Raw genomic sequence first — 16,709 nt, forward strand, 5'->3', positions numbered from 1 at the left:
GCGCGAGGCGCGTGTTCGCTCCGTGTCCGCAGCGATGCAAATGACGCCCAAATTTACGCCCCGAATGGGTCGCAAGTGGACAAAAAACGGACGCGCGTCCGTTTAGATCGACTCGTTGGACCGATTTTTCTGTCGGTCGTAACCCAAGCACACGTATATGAATGAAATGGATGGACGAGTTAAATTTCCTCTTAATCAATGGTCAGTACAGTCCGGTGATGTCTCTGCTTGAAATAATAAAAATCGTAGCCGGTTGGCTGGGAGAATCATTTCCCTTTCCCAAAGGATATGATATCAGTGAGCCAGCCAGGAGCTGCGACCTTATTATTATTAATAATTAATAATGTCATCAGATCACTTGGGCCCACGCGCATGGAGAGACAGGCACAGCTCACAACAATTGTCACCGGCGCAGAAACAAAAACGGAAAAGGAAAAACGAAAATCGCAAACAATTGTCTCTCGTCTCTCCTCCTCACTACCCCCGTCCATCGAATCGAATCCCGCACACTCGCGCAAGCCCGTCTCTGCTCCGTTTCAAATTTCTTCTTCTCCTCCTCCATAAAACCCTACCCGCCCCGAATCGCCGGCCGCAGATCCAGTACGCCGCGGAAATCGTCCACCGTCGAGGGTTACTCACGGAAGCGCGCCGCCGGCGGCTCAGTCGAGGAGGAGGTAGGGTTCGGCGCCGACATGGAGGCGCAGGCCACGGCGACGGTGAAGGAGGCGCTTGCGGCGCTATACCACCACCCCGACGACACCATCCGCACCGCTGCCGACCGCTGGCTGCAGAAGTTTCAGCACACGCTTGACGCGTGGCAGGTGCGCGCGGGTTCCCTCCTCGGCTCGATTCGGTTCATGTCCCCCAGTCGTGTTCGGTTGCCTACGAAGATATTCAGGCGGTGAATTCGGTGTAGTGAGGGTGGGATGTGGGCGTGTTAGTATGGATTTGGCCCGGCTGGCGCAGAATTTCCGCGATATTGGAGTGGTTCAGCTGTGTGATTGCTCCAGAGTGGTGGTTGGAGCGATGTATTGGGACTTGATTTGTTTGATTGAAGCGTGCTTTTCTTCCGCTTCTCCAGTGGCTGATCATTTTATTGTATTTCAGTTTGGGCCTGTGGGTGTGACAGCTAATGTAGAGCTCCTTTAGTATTCATTGGAGTGTCAAGACCAGAGTTTTGAAAACGTAGAGCAGATTAGGCTTCGTTTTAGCCAGTGGCTGGATTATGAACGGCTTTAGATGACGCAAGATTTAATTCTAGTTCTGTGCTGAACTTTGCTGCAAGTTAAACTGGTAAAACCAGTGAACGTGGGTAACTTCAGTTTTTGCTGTTAGTTTTAGTTGCATTTTTTAGCCATGGGACTGTGGCTATCCAATCTTCTACTCACTGCCGTGGTATTTATCAGTTGAAGAAACTTCCATGAAAAGTTTGATGCGCTCTGCAATTCATTTTCATTGTACCTTGTCATTTTGTTTTTCTTATTGTGTACACAGAGTGCCTTCCTAGCAAATCCAGGGTTTTATTTCAGATTTGGGGGCAGTTTTAATTATGGTGTAAAGTGTTTTATTTTACACTGGGACATCCTGTTTATTTTGTGGTTGGTGGTTATCCCGAAGAAATCCAATCATTTCTGTTCTCATTATGCAGGTAGCTGACAGCTTACTTCATGACGAAAGCAGCAATTTAGAGACTCTCATGTTTTGTTCTCAGACTCTCAGAAGCAAGGTAAAACATGCATACATAGATGCATTACACTATTTCTTACAAACTATCTAGAAACTTGTTAATTAGTGTAACTCTCAACGATTTATCTGAAATATGCTTGCGTTTTAGGTGCAAAGGGATTTTGAGGAGTTACCATCCGAAGCTTTTCGACCATTGCAAGACTCTCTATATGTAAGCATCAGCTTTTCAAGTTTTTTAATATAAAAGTGTAATTTGTTTAACTCTGTTTTGCACTACTATCAATTAGAAGCCACTTATCAACCCTCAACGTACCACTTTGTTTAAGAATCAACCCTCAACTTCAAAACCGATTACTTCAGACCTCCAACTTGCCAAACCATTCAAAGCTCAACCCTGCGCTTGCCTCAAGCCGGTTTTCGCTGAGTAGACTGGTTTACCAAGTTGACTGCCTTGTCAACGTTTTCCACGTCACTTTTACTTTTTAAAAAGGTGACCGTCCCCACATGTCATAGCCATTTTCACATTTCCATCGTGGCATAGTCTCAAGCACCTTGTGTGCGCTCAAGCTTCCCCCTTCCCAAGTTCCCATCGTGCTCATGCTGCTCGCTCAGACCCCATGCTCCCTCTACTCGCCTACGTCTCTTCCGCTGCTCGACTCACTGCTCCCCACGCCGCACCGCTCGTGTGCCTCCACAGACACACCTAGCAGCCTACGGTGTGCCGCTTTGCTGTTGCGAACGCAGGTGCAGTTCTCCGGGGAGAGCTCCCCTGACCTGCACAAGAGCAGTAGGGACACACGTAAGGCGCGAGAGGAGATTATGTTGCCACGGAATCTGTAAGCTCCCGCCCTGCCAATGCTAACGCGTGCTCCCTGCTCAACCCCCATGCTGCGCTGCCGTGGACTCGACGAGCTCTGCCTCCTGTGCAGCTCCGCCTGGATCAGCAACATGTAGTTTGAGGCGACGACATTGACCGGCTTGGATGCAGCAAGCTCACGCTCCCTCGAGGGCGTCACGGTGCCCTGCAGTAGCTGCATTGACGCCTTCCTGGAGTCAATTAAGTTGCTCAAGGCAGCTGGCTTGTGTCGTGTACATGTTCGTCTCTAAAGAATCAATTCACTAGCCTGTCTGCTGAGCTCGGCTAGCTTGTACTTGCTTGTTTGTCTTGGCTACAAGCACCAGCGATAAGGGAATTGCATCGCACAGTACGACCGAGAGTACTCACTACAGGGCGACCACAATGAGCTGCTGTCCGTGTTTCTGAACCGCTGCGAGCAAGACGACAACGTCCAGCGCCCACATCCATGGGCATCAATAAGGCACGAGCACGTTGCACTGCATCCACATCCATGAGAAGCAGCCTGAGCAGTAGCTGTCGGCTTCCTTGGCACCTTCTTCGGTGCACCCCTGTTCTCAGGCTCTGCGCATAGGTCCTCGTTGCTGCAGGCACCACTGCGTCCGTCCTCGTGCTCACCGTTTATCTCTGCCGCTGCCAGTGATGGCGCTGGCAATGCCCCCACGTCACCCCGAGCCTACACCATGGAGGCGCCGTCTCCTGCTCCACGAGTGCGTGTACGCGGAGGAACTCGTCGACTGATCACGCGCGCGTCATCATGCTCGGCCTGGACGCGCACCCTGCGTGCTTTGCGGCGAGCATGGTGCGGGTTTCCACACGTGTGGATGATGGCGGCCTGCACAGCTGCGTTGGCTCTTCACCTGGATCGCTGCGTCGGGACAACGCTGCTCACCATCGCTGGCAGCTTCAGACCTTGCACGCCAAATGCTTGATAAAATGCTCGCATCAGAGATAGATGGGGCCATGTCTATCCTTGCCACGCCACATTGAGCTGGCGTCTACTTGAGCTAAACCAGGTCAAAGCAATGGTCAAGAACAGTAAAATGGAGTGAGGGGTGTGTTCTGAATGGTATTGAGAGTTGGGTGTGTGGAGTAACCGGTTTTCGAGTTGAGGGTTCAGTCTTTAACTAAGTGGTAAGCTGAGAGTTGAAAAGTGGACTTCTCTCTTTCCCTAATTATAATCTCTGGTTGATCTTGCTAAGGGCGCTGTCCCTTTTTTGTTTAACTGTTTTGCATCTGCAGGGATTGCTAAAGAAATTTAACAAAGGACCACCAAAAGTTAGAACACAGGTAAATGATTGAATTAAGCAAACATATTTTATACTGAAAAAATTCTGATGACAACAGCACTTGTTCTACCATGTTCAGATTTGTATTGCAATTGCTGCTCTGGCTGTGCATGTACCTGTGGAGGACTGGGGTGGCGGTGGCATTGTGAACTGGCTAGGCGATGAAATGAAGTCTCAACAAGAGTTTATTCCAAGCTTCCTTGAACTGCTTATTATCTTGCCACAGGTACGTAACAATTTTAGCTTCATGTGGTTGCCTATCATAGTCTCAGACTCTCAACCATATACCTAAATAGTTGATCCCCACTAACTCTAATTCTCTTAACATGTAACTATGGAAAAAGGCTCACCTTGGCATGCACCATGCATGGCAAAAGGCACACCTAATATCCACCATGCATGCTACTCATATTTAATAGATATATTCTACAACTATATAATAATGTACTAATTTGTTAGGTCATTTTACAATATCATATTAACTTTCAAGCCTTCTTTTAAGCACTTACTAATCTGTTAGTTTGAACATATGATTGTATGCCTTGTAAATTGAAGTTTCATGCCTTCTTTTAAGCACTTAATAATCTGTTAGTCTTGAGTCAAATAAGCTGAACATATGATTGTATGCCTTGTAAATTGGGCATTTTTGGCTTTTCATTTCTGTGAAGGAAAGGTAAGTTGGTGAAGCAACAAACTTTGTTCTTCTCTATTTACCATCTGCAGAAGTTTTCTCTTAATAATCCGTCGTTGTCAATGGTCATGTTTCTATTTTTAATAAAAAAGTAGACCATCGATGAATCACACTCATAGATATCATAAATGATTTTCCTAGAGCATCCAAATCTTGAACCAGATTTGTTTTAAATCATATAAAGATATTATTGTAACAATATGTTTTCCATGTCACAGTATCGAGTTCAGTAGAATGATGTACATCATATGCTCTAAATCTTGTTGTCCAGAACTATCACACACAATGAATAAGTGTCCAGATTGTCCTAATATAATCAATGAAGGACTTGTTGTATATCACATTCACTGTATATTATATTTTTCTTGGTGAAATTGTAACTTATTTGTATGCTATCTTGACAGGAAACTTCTAGTTATAAAATTGCTGCTCGTCCTGAAAGGCGCAATCAGTTTGAGAATGACCTTTGTTCATCAGCTAATGTTGCTCTTAGTCTATTGACTGCTTGCTTGGGTTTTGATGAGCTAAAAGAACAGGTTAATTTCTTCCTTGTAAAGATAGCTTCATATGGCACAATCAAACTCATTACATGCTAAAGTAGCTAAGGAAACCTGCTTCATCTGTGTACTAAAATAAGTCCACGCCTGCACCTACCCCAAGCAGAAGAAATGGAAAGACACTGAAAAAAGTAACGCTTTAAGTAAAGCGTTTGCTAAAATAACTCAACAAGTTCAGAAGGCAATGAGAACCAATAGCGTTCAAGGGAGCTACGCAGAACACTTGGATAGTGAATCCAATATTTCCATTCTCTGTTGTTTCATATCTTGCATGCATATGCAAACTCCTTCCATAACTGAGACCTCTGGGCTATCCCCCTTTCTTTTGGCCATTAGGACGTACTCCCTCTGTCCGGTGAAAAGTGTACATATAGAAATTTAGGACAAATTATGGAGTGGAGTAAAAAATGCATTGGAAAGGTGCAAGCCACCATCTCTCATCTTTAATTACCCAACCCCCGATGAGCTAAGTGCATGTAGAAATTAAGGAGACAATGTGTAGAATGTTATTGGTCTTGATTACCGTGTGATGAGAGAGAAGCATATTTTTCTACTTCAGAGTGCATTGGGAAGATAGAAGTACACTCTTTTATGGATTTTTTTGAAGCCAAATGTACACTCTTCACCAGACGGGGGGAGTACATTTGAAAGTACTGTACTTGAGAGGCATCTTTTAGTTCATTAGTTGCAGTTCTTTTCACTGGTTATATTATGGCCCCTTACGCTAAGATAACCGGTTCAGTTAGAAGGTTGGTATATAATGTGCTATCCACTTGCCACATACAAGCAAAAGTAATTTTGATGTTTGCACATATTTTCATGTTGTTACAAACTAGCTTAGATTGTTACACGGTACACACCTTTCCCGATAGGCTGGGAGCAGTCTCACTTGTAACTTCAGAGTTCAGACAGATCTCTTTTCAGATAGGCAGACATTATATCCATATTAATGCTTCAATATGCTCATCTGAACCCAGAGGCCAGAACTACATATATGAAATTCCTAGATATCAACGAGAGGGGTATAGGAGTATTTTGGTAGTTAATCCTGATTCTTCCTTTCGCAGGTTTTGGAGGGTTTTGCTTCTTGGCTTCGTTTCTGTCATGGGTATGCTGCTTCTGCGATTTTGATATAGTAATACTTTAATCCTTGAGAATGTAACTGTTGTGGTACATCTACTATTTTCTATTCTTACTATACTACTGCTGCCAAACAGTATCGGTCTAGTGAATTTATGGAAGTTCTCTTCTATTTTTCTCAGAATTACTGCAGCTACCCTTGCTTCACATCCTTTGGTCCACACGGCACTTTCTTCGTTGAACACATATCAATTTCTGGAGGCAGCTGTAAATGGTATTGTTTGCTAGTGCACATAGTTTCTATCATATATTTGTTCATCTCTTGCCAGTTTCTCATTTTTTCGTCATCTGTCACCTCAGTCTATCACTTCGTGCTATGCTCTTGCTACTACAGTGATGTACTAATGTTCACCTTATTCAGTTGCTATCAACATAGAAAAGTTGACACATTGAGTTTGATTTATTTTTTGACCATCTGCTCTACGCATGTTTTCTCTATGCACGACAAACTACAAGTGTTGGGTAATTCTTGCTATTTGTGATGCTGAATTTATTGATAATCGAGTTCAAAGGAAGAATGCAAATCAATTATGGATGTTTGCTCAAAGTCATTAAAAACCTGGGAGTTTCCAGGGAACAAATATGGAACTGGGATATGTGGGTTTCTACAAGTTTTGGGCTTCATATTTCAACAAGTTCCAGTCAAAGCCAAGTGCATGTTTCTGGTTACAAGCAAAATCAATCAACACTTACTAGGTTTCAACAAGTTTCTTCATACAAACAGATTTCTGGTGCAGGTCTCCAGAGCTGGATGAAAAGATTCACACTTGTGTAGGTTTCAACAAGTTTCACTAAAAACAAATTTCTGGTGCTTTATCTCTAGAGGTCAATGAAACTTTGACGAGTATTAGTGCTAGTTTCAGATAGGTGCTGTTTTGCAATACAGATGTGGGTCATGATGTCAGTGATGTTTGCTGCAATGAGGTGCTGACAGAGACGAGGATGGACAATGTGTGTCTGCCTTGCTGACATTTTAACTTAGGGCCTCCTCGGCATGGCTGCGCCATCACGAACCCTGACCTCTTGCAGGCCTCCCCTCCAACTCTCCTCCCTCTTTCTCCATGCTATGCAGCACCACCTTTGTGAACTCACATCGGATGGAGCTACCAAGCCCTGACCAACCCTGCTGACACTTTCTTACATTTCCCAATTGTCCTGTAATGTATTGCGGCCACACCTTCCTTCTCTTGCCCGTGCAATAAGTATTAAGGATTGCAATTGGCAGTTGGATATGAACTTGCCATGGTCGTGCATCTTTTGGACCCATTGATCATCGTCAAGATCAGAGGCTACATGCTGCTGCTACACTCGTATTCCGCTGTTGCCAAGATCTTGGTTCACATGCTGCTGTGCTGCTGCTTCACTTCAGACACTACTGTCTATCGACATTGTTAGGGTCAATTAATTTATGTTCCTGATGGGTCTACTACCTAAGCTGGCCTTCTGATCTTATAAGCAAAGAAGTCCCCAAACCTGGCTTATTGGATAAGCTATGCTTGATCAAGCCCACAATAGTAATCGTGAATGGTTGCATTAAGTTAAACCTAACATACACCCTATGTTCTCAGGATTTTGTTAGCAGCTTGCTAATAATACACTTGCCTCTAAATTGCCAGTTACCTCTGAGTTGATACATTTTACTGTATCTCGGGATTCTTGTGGCATCACTGAACAGTTTCCGCTGATCCAAATTCTCATCCCTCATGTTATGGGCCTCAAAGAGCAGCTGAAAGACTCATCTAAGGTATGTAACATCTTGACCATATTCTGCATTAGTGATCTATCAATGTGTTTGTTTTGTGCCCAGATCCACCATACCAAATATTTCGTCATGCCCAGAATTTCGCCCTGGCTTGGGTGGTTACAATTTTTTTTGCATGCTCATGCTTCTGTATCTGCTCCCAGTTTATTTTCTTGCCAAGAATAACCAAAACATTCACCAATATCTTAGCTACCCAATGTTTTGTGTGGTTGAGTTGGATTCAAACCAAGAACATCCTATTTTTCCATCTGCAGATTTCTCCTTGATTGTTACTCCGTCCGTCTCATAATATAAGATGTTATTACATCTCATATGTGAGTATATTGGATGTAATAACGTCTTATATTATGGGACGAAGGAGTATTTATTAGTGCGATGTTGGATACTTAGATTTACACAAGCACTTGTACGGTTCACTGTACCTCTTTGGTTACCTAAATAAAAAGTACTCCCTCCGTACCTAAATATAAGTCTTTTAAGATATTGCACTAGGTGTCTACATACGGAGCAATGTAAATGCATCTATACTCTAAAATATGTCTATATACGTCCGTATGTAATCCATTAGTGAAACCTCTAAAAAGACTTATATTTAGGAACAGAGGGAGTATTAATCAACGGCAAAGTTGCTTCTTGTGTTAGTGCGTTGCCTTTAATTTGGTATATGGTACACATTGAGACATGTTATTTAACGGAAAAACTTTCTATTCCTGAATTCATCATGTTCTAGCCACACACAATTGTTTTTGAACGATGTATTTTATGTGGAGAGGGCCACAAAGTTTGACTTTTCAAACTAATTTGGTTAACTTCACTATCAACACGATAATATTTTCATAAATTATTGAAGATCATGGAATAATAAAGTTGGTCATACCAACAGTAGACAGTAAACATATCAAGTTGGTGGCTCTATGAAAGGCACTTGCTATCACGCATTGTCAATAAGATCTCCAAATTCTGAAGCATGGAATGAGCAAGTTGTATTGACTCTTTTTGGGAAAAAAAGTTATCTTGCTATTTGAATTGTCTTTTTTTTTTCCTTTAAATTTTTGTACCATGAGTGCATGGTATAATGTGTATCCACATGTGTTTTTCATCATTGTCATTGATAAACTCTTTTTCTATTACCAGGATGAAGAAGATGTAAAAGCTATTGCTCGTTTATTTGCAGACATGGGTGATTCCTATGTTGATTTGATTGCAACAGGTAACGCTTCATCAATGATGATGATGATGATGATCAAAATATGGATCTATTTTTCATGCTGTTCATGAACCAGATCATCCTGACCATTTAAGAATTACACTTGCATTTGATGTTTTGCAGGTTCAGGTGATGCCATGCAAATAGTGAATGCACTACTGGAAGTTACTTCCCATTCAGAATTTGACATTTCCTCCATGACGTTTAATTTCTGGCACCATCTTAAGCGTAATCTAACTGGGAGGTAATTTTTTGAAACATTACTGGTTTTACTTGAGAAACAACCAATTCAGTGCTTAAAATTTAGGGATTCATATACATCGTGTGGATCGGAGGTATTGATTGAAGCTGAAAGAAATAGAAGGATGCAACTGTTCCGTCCTCCGTTTGAAGTTCTTGTGTCTCTGGTATGTTTGAGGGGGGGGGGTCCTTTTAGTATAATGCTCATATGTTTGTAATGCGCCATGCAATAAAAATATGGACTTATCATTCATTACGTAGTTTATTGGGATTTCTTGTTCATCTCGTGCTGTTTCGGTTCTGAATCAGGTTAGTTCCCGAGTTGAATACCCTGAGGACTTCCACACTTTCTCGGAGGAAGACCGGAGGGATTTCAGATATGCTAGATATGGTATGCTTTCTGATTTGTTTAACTGAGTTAATCTTGCAGTTCATATTGACTATGTCATGCAACTGCCAAATAATTACAGAACCATTCATTTTTCAGCGGTTAGTGACGTGCTACTTGATGCAACTGATGTCCTTGGAGGTGACTCGACACTAAAAATACTATTCATGAAGTTAATTCAGGCGAGTCTGTTTGTACGCTCAACAATTATCTTCCCTAGTGCCCACTGCTCAGTGCTAGTATCTATACTTTTTAAATCGGACCATTTGTTTAATACTCACCTGTGGTCTAGCCTATGAGTTTCTACTTACCCATCTGTGGTCTTTTTGTTGGAATTAAATTTCATACCGTAGTAAATTCAGTGAAGTGTAATTTGTTGAGCTCTACTCCCTGTCTAGCCTTTTTCACAATCACCTGTTTTTTGTTGCTCATGCTAGTGATAAAACTTAAATTCTTATTTGAGGCACTACAATATATGTAAACTGTACCAAGTAAATTAATTCGTTTGTTTATCTGTCTCTTGCTTGTGCTTATGTTGTGTACAACGTATGATATACCATCATAAGTTTTTGTCTATTCATTTTATAACATTTAGTTTCTCTTCTCGTGTACTTAAACAACTCATTCTCTTTTTTTTTTCTGATAGTTTGATATTAGGATGTAGCTTTTTAGTATCTGCTATCTTTGGCTGATGATTAGTCCTGTAGCTTCCCAGTCCCACCAAGAAGTTTGTTTGGTTTCCTGTAACTAAAGCGGCATGCTTTTGGATTTCAGGCATGTGGAAGCGGTGCCGAACAGAACCAGAATTGGCAACCATTAGAGGCTGCCCTTTTCTGTATACAAGCCATTGCTAAATCGGTTTCGATTGAAGAGAAGGAAATATTGCCGCAGGTATGAATGGCATCTTGTTGTCTTGAGTATGTCAAATTGTGAACTGATGGGTTGTTAAGATCTTTTTGCTGGATGGTTACTCTTTTCTGTGTCTTACATTGCAATCATTGTTAATGAGATCTGGTTAACATAGTGTGGTCATGCTATTCTTTGAAGGTTATGCCACTGCTTCCCAGGTTTCCTCACCAAGAACAGTTGCTACAGACAGGTTTGTTTTGTGTAATCAGTATTTTAGAAGTCCTTGTTCTTAGCTCAGTGTTTGTTTTATCTTATACTATGACTAGTATTTCGGATCACATTGTAGACAGTAGCTAGTTACTGCCTGTGCTGTCTGGTTCAGATGCTAGGGTTTATAATAAGTTAGGGCTGTTTAGGCACAGTTGCTGGGCAGAAACTTTGTGAGATCCAGTTTTCCTAGTTTGATTATGTCAGGAGCTCAAATACGCTTGAAATCTTGCAGTTTGTTCAACCATTGGAGCATTTTCAAAATGGATTGATGCTGCCCCAGCTGAACTGCCCATCCTACCACCTTTGGTTGATATTCTCAACAAGGGTATGAGTACATCAGAGGATACAGCTGCAGCTGCTTCTGTGGCATTTAAGTATATATGTGAAGGTATGACCTCATTATCCACTTCTTTTTAATGGACCTATCTGGCTGGAATGAGTTGATTATTGTTGCCTTCCCATTTCCTGTTAGTTGTGCTACACCATAGGAAAAACATGGAAACTCATGAGCATACAGATTTTTTCAAGAGATTAGACTAAATGAAATGTCTGCTTTCAAATCAAGTACAAAGATTTGTAGTCCTAAATATTGAAGTTTCACTAAATATCTTTTGATCGAAGAGGCAATAATGAAATCATATACATTGCATGCCCCTGCTTCTTTTTTTAAAAAGGCCAAAGCTTCCCTTTATATATTAATAAAGCGGGAGAGAACTGTACAAAGCCTATGCTGAGGCTATGGCAAACGGCAAAGTAAAAATTCACCAGGTGTCAACGGGTCATGGTGTGCGCAATTTTTGTAGTACCTCCATGCAAGGTTTTCCCTCTTTTTTTTTTTGAACAGATGCCTTTATTCCTAGGTCTTGCCATAAAAGAGCCACAAACATAGTCTCTTTTTGCTAAAAATATTTTTGTCGTTCCGTTCTTTTCCAAATCTACCTGGCGTGGGAGCTTCTAGGACTTTGTCTGTCGTTCTTTTCCAAATCTTAGAATGACAACAGGGTAAATAGCTTTTCTTAGGCTTGCCCACCAGGTGTGCTGTCGAGACCAGAGCATACGGGCAATTTCTGCTAACCAATAACTGTACTAGAAGCATACAAATTGGTTGTACATACGCTTGTCCAGCTCCCTGCCCCACAGAGATCTCAGCTGTTCATTTCAGATCGGATGCTATAGAGTGCAGATGGCCTGAGACTGAGAAGGCTGGGAGGGTGCTCCGTTTGTTTTTATTGTCCTAGTATACACACACACACACACACATGAAGTTGTGATATATACATATATATATTACAACATCGAACAGTTTACGAAGTATCTATTTATGTTATTGCCATATAAAGAGTTGACAGCTTAGTTATTTTATATCCTTTTTATGGTGATAAGACTGTAGGGGAAAGTTTTCGGGTTCATTGGATGGCCTTTTCCAGATCTACCATGTTGCAATAAGTGGAGTTGGTGGTTACAAAGTTTCTTCAGAGGACTCATTGCATTTAGTTGAAGCCTTAAGGTTCCTTAATTCCCCTTAGCCTACTATTACTATTTTGGTTGAATTCGACATGTCACCTTACTTGTTCATTCACCACTCAAATCAGTGTGGTTATCACGACGCTTCCGCAAGACCATGCTAGAAGAGCCCTCGAGTTAATCTGCATGCCGATAATTAATAGCTTGCAGGTGAGCAGCAATCTTTGATAGTTAACTGTTGATATGATCCTTGCTGATTTTTTTTATTTTAAAAACTAGGAAATAATCCAGCAAGGTGAAAGTGCTCTTCAACAAGTTCCTGCTCGGCATTTAACTATTCACATAGACCGGTTGTCGAGCATTTTTAGGTGGTGTCCTCCCATTTATCCTTTTGCTCATCCAATTTGGTATTTGTATTAAATCCTCCAAACTTTTGCAGCAATGTGAAACTTCCAGAAGTAGTTGCTGAAGCTGTCAATAGATACTGGCCTACACTGAAAATTATCTTTGACCAGTGAGTGTGGGCACCAGACAGATTCTGGGAGAAGTTTCTAGAAGTTTCTACTTAGTATATATACAGAAGATCTCACCCATCCCTACTTTACTAATAAACTCTTTTGGGCAGTCGGGCATGGGATACACGGACCATGGAGTCTCTGTGCCGATCTTGCAAATTTGCTGTAAGTTAATTACTTCTATTTATTTATGATGCTTGTTCTTTGAATGCAATTTACATTCAGATCGAATACAAGTCCTGTCAGAAGTGCATAATTGGAATAATTATCTTTTTCCACATACTGCCTTGACTCTTGAGAGTTCTGATTCTTCCTTGGTGGGATTAGTACGACTGTAACACTTTCAGGTTTAAGAAATGATAAATATGATATTGCAAATCATGCCTTACTTTCTCTTCAGGTTTGCGGTTCTCACTTTTATGGACCTGCAAACTTTCATGCTTATTATATTTATCTTTTCTGTGGTGTAGGTAAGGACATGTGGGAGGTCCATGGGAATCACCATTGGTGCAATGCTTCTAGAAATCCAAACACTATATCAGCAACACAATCAGTCTTGCTTCCTTTACTTGTCCAGTGAAGTTATTAAGGTTCTTTCTGTTTCAGACATCTAGTGATGTATTTTTAGCTGCATTTTGATTGTCCTGACAAACATTTTATATATAGATATTTGGGTCTGATCCATCTTGTGCGAGCTATCTTACATGTCTGATACAGACACTCTTTAATCATACAATACAGCTGCTCAGAACTATTCAAGTAACTATTCCTGCTTTCACCCCTTGTGATGCGGATACGCTCGTGCTAACATATTAATAAAGCAAGCGGTAACTAATTCAGTGGATTTCTTTCCCTACATTGCAGGATTTTACAGCTAGACCCGACATAGCTGATGATTGCTTTCTGCTTGCGTCAAGATGTATTCGTTACTGTCCTGATCTATTTGTACCTACTGAGATTTTTCCAAGATTGGTTGATTGTGCAATGGCTGGTGTAACTATACAACACAGGTAGTGCCTTCAAGATTAAGTACTTCCACAATTTATATTGTGTTTCTTGTTATCCTTCTGTTAAAAATAAAAGACATATTTGACTTTCAGGATCAATGTATGATTTTGACTATGACTTTAATCACAATATGCTATAAAAAATAAGTAAAATGTAATATGAAATCATTGAACGATCTATTGGCTAAAGTTCTAAAAGGCTGACTGCATGCATCATGAGACACCCTATATTTCTGAAAACAAGGGAGAATAGAGTATCCGATGCTAGAATCGAGTTAGAATTGTGTTATATGAGCTGCATATGCTTGTTGTTATTCTTGTTTAATGATGCTATGTGATATCGTGGTGGCTAATTGTTATATTATTTTTTGTAATATGTTACAGGGAGGCCTGCAAATCCATACTGTGTTTCCTATCAGACACCTTTGATCTTGCGAAATCACCCGAGGGGGAAAAGTACCGAGAACTAATAAACACAATTGTACTCCAGCGAGGTGCAACACTTGCAAGAATAATGATTGCTTCCTTAACAGGGGCGCTACCGTCTGGTCGATTGGAGGAGGTATGTAGATTGGTAGCAGGAGTGTTGCTTTTTGTATACAGTCCTGCCCGTGAGCTTTAAGCAAAGATCTGCCATAAACACTATGTTATGTTTACCCTTGACAGTAATGATTGAAGAATGAACTTTATATCCCTTCTGTATGGAACTTTGCAGGTCTCTTATGTTCTGCTGTCCCTTAGCAGAGCTTTTGGTGGGAATATGTTGAATTGGACAAGGGATTGCATTGCCCTTATACCCCCACAAGCCCTAACAGATTCAGAACGCTCAAGATTCTTGACAATAATATCTGATGCATCATCGGGATCTAGTCTTGGTTCCTTGACGGATAGATTTGCTGAAATATCAGAGGTTTGCAGACGGAACAAAGCGGTGCAGGATATAGTTCAAGCTGCTTTGCAGCCTCATGACTTAACCTTCACACTTGCTCCGCGGCATTCATGATGACTGGATTTTTTTTACAAGACCAGTTGAAAGCCCGTGATGGAGTCGGTGTGCGCCATCTGGATTTTTTACCCATTCATACGGTTTGAGTTGCGGCATCGATCATATTGTTCAGATTTCTTTAGAGGATAGATAGGTCAGCCAGTAGTCATTGTCATTCATATCGTGCTTGTCTCTGTACATGTGTCGTGCATTTATGTATGTGGGAGGAAAATTGTGTTGTATTATTATCTGGAAGAGATCAGTGGTATACGTACTCAACTAGGAGATCACGCGGATTGTGATCTGCCCTGGTCCTGAATTTTGTAATAGCTGGCCAGCCTAACTTTGTGAATTGAGGTGGCCACCAATTCTTTTTATGTAAACATCTGCCAAATATTAAGTATGTCCTTGATGTCACATTTAAGCTGTCTTGTATTATTACCGTACTTTCTATGTGAGCCTCGAGTACCGAGTCACTGTGCTGAAGGTAACCACTGATGTATGATGGCCTCTCTTTGTTTAGGCAGAATATTATCTAGTCGAGAATGATCTTCTGCGAAAACCACTCACCAGCTTTGTATAGAACTGCTGCATCTTCTGCATTCCTACTTACTAAAGTTACAGTGATATAGGAAAATTTCAAACAAAAAGACAAAAGTGAGCCCTCTCTTGGCCATCGCTCAGCACCGCTGGCCGCACCCGCTGACCGTAGAAACTATGAAGAACACTCCTCGTCTCAGGATGTTGCTAGCACATCTAAACTTTGCTAAAGTGCACGCTTTTGAAGAATCATTCATCATCTCGAGATATATAAAGGAGGAGGGAGAGGGTAGGCCTTGCACCACAAGGGAGGAGCCCTTGGGTCGGCTGAAGTGGAGAAGGGAGGAGTCCTTCAATCCCACTTGGATTAGGACTCCTTAAATTGCCCACCTCTTTTGGATTTTCCACCTTTTTTCTCATGGGCTTTTCTTGGATGACTTGCCAGCCCATTAAGTCTTATTACGCATCCAATAAACCCATGTGGACCCCTTGTGGCGTGGTGGGCCCATCCAGTGGGCCCCCAGAACCCATTCGTCACTCCCGGTACACTGCCGGTAATGTCCGAAAACCTTCCGGAATCCAAATACCAATTTCCTATATATCAATCTTCGTTTCCGGACCATTCCGGAACTCCTCGTGATGTCCGGGATCTCATCCGGGACTCCGAACAAAACTTCGGTCACCAACACATATAACTCAACTATACCGAAACATCACCAAACCTTAAGTGTGCAGACCCTACGGGTTCGAGAACTATGCAGACATGACCTGAGACACTCTCTGGTCGATAACCAATAGCGGGACCTGGATGTCCATATTGTCTCCCACATATTCTACGAAGATCTCTATCGGTTGAACCTCTATGTCAAGGATTCAATTAATCCCGTATGCTGTTCCCTTTGTCCTTCGGTATGTTACTTGCCTGAGATTCGATCGTCGGTATCTCCATACGTAGTTCAATGTCGTTACCGACAAGTCTCTTTAATCGTTTCGTAATACAATATCCCGTAACTAACTCCTTAGTCACATTGCTTGCAAGGCTTGTTGTGATGTTGTATTACCGAGTGGGCCCCGGGATACCTCTCCGTCATACGGAGTGACAAATCCCAGTCTTGATCCATGTCAACCCAACAGACACCTTTAAAGATACCTATAGAGCACCTTTATAGTCACCCAGTTATGTTGCGACATTTGATAACACACAAGGTATTCCTCCGGTGTCCGGGAGTTGCATGATCTCATGGTCATAGGAACAGATACATT

General features: G+C 41.8%; 1 protein-coding gene across 1 annotated transcript; it reads left to right on the top strand.

Annotated features, from left to right (window-relative positions):
- The first annotated feature begins 424 nt into the window (after positions 1–424).
- Positions 425–15,323, top strand: LOC123431126 (transportin MOS14). The gene is made up of 27 exons (XM_045114964.1): positions 425–821; positions 1,649–1,726; positions 1,835–1,897; positions 3,785–3,832; positions 3,911–4,057; positions 4,927–5,058; positions 6,147–6,187; positions 6,342–6,433; positions 7,836–7,963; positions 9,116–9,191; positions 9,312–9,432; positions 9,496–9,595; positions 9,738–9,819; positions 9,916–9,998; positions 10,591–10,707; positions 10,864–10,915; positions 11,168–11,323; positions 12,319–12,442; positions 12,528–12,609; positions 12,679–12,767; positions 12,839–12,913; positions 13,025–13,079; positions 13,385–13,504; positions 13,581–13,673; positions 13,779–13,924; positions 14,306–14,483; positions 14,637–15,323. Exons 1-27 carry the CDS (start codon positions 693–695, stop codon positions 14,922–14,924), a joined length of 2,895 nt encoding a protein of 964 aa, XP_044970899.1. The 5' UTR covers positions 425–692; the 3' UTR covers positions 14,925–15,323.
- The last annotated feature ends 1,386 nt before the right edge of the window (positions 15,324–16,709 follow it).

Source organism: Hordeum vulgare, chromosome 1H (genome assembly GCF_904849725.1).
Source record: "Hordeum vulgare subsp. vulgare chromosome 1H, MorexV3_pseudomolecules_assembly, whole genome shotgun sequence".
NCBI classification, from domain to species: domain Eukaryota; kingdom Viridiplantae; phylum Streptophyta; class Magnoliopsida; order Poales; family Poaceae; genus Hordeum; species Hordeum vulgare.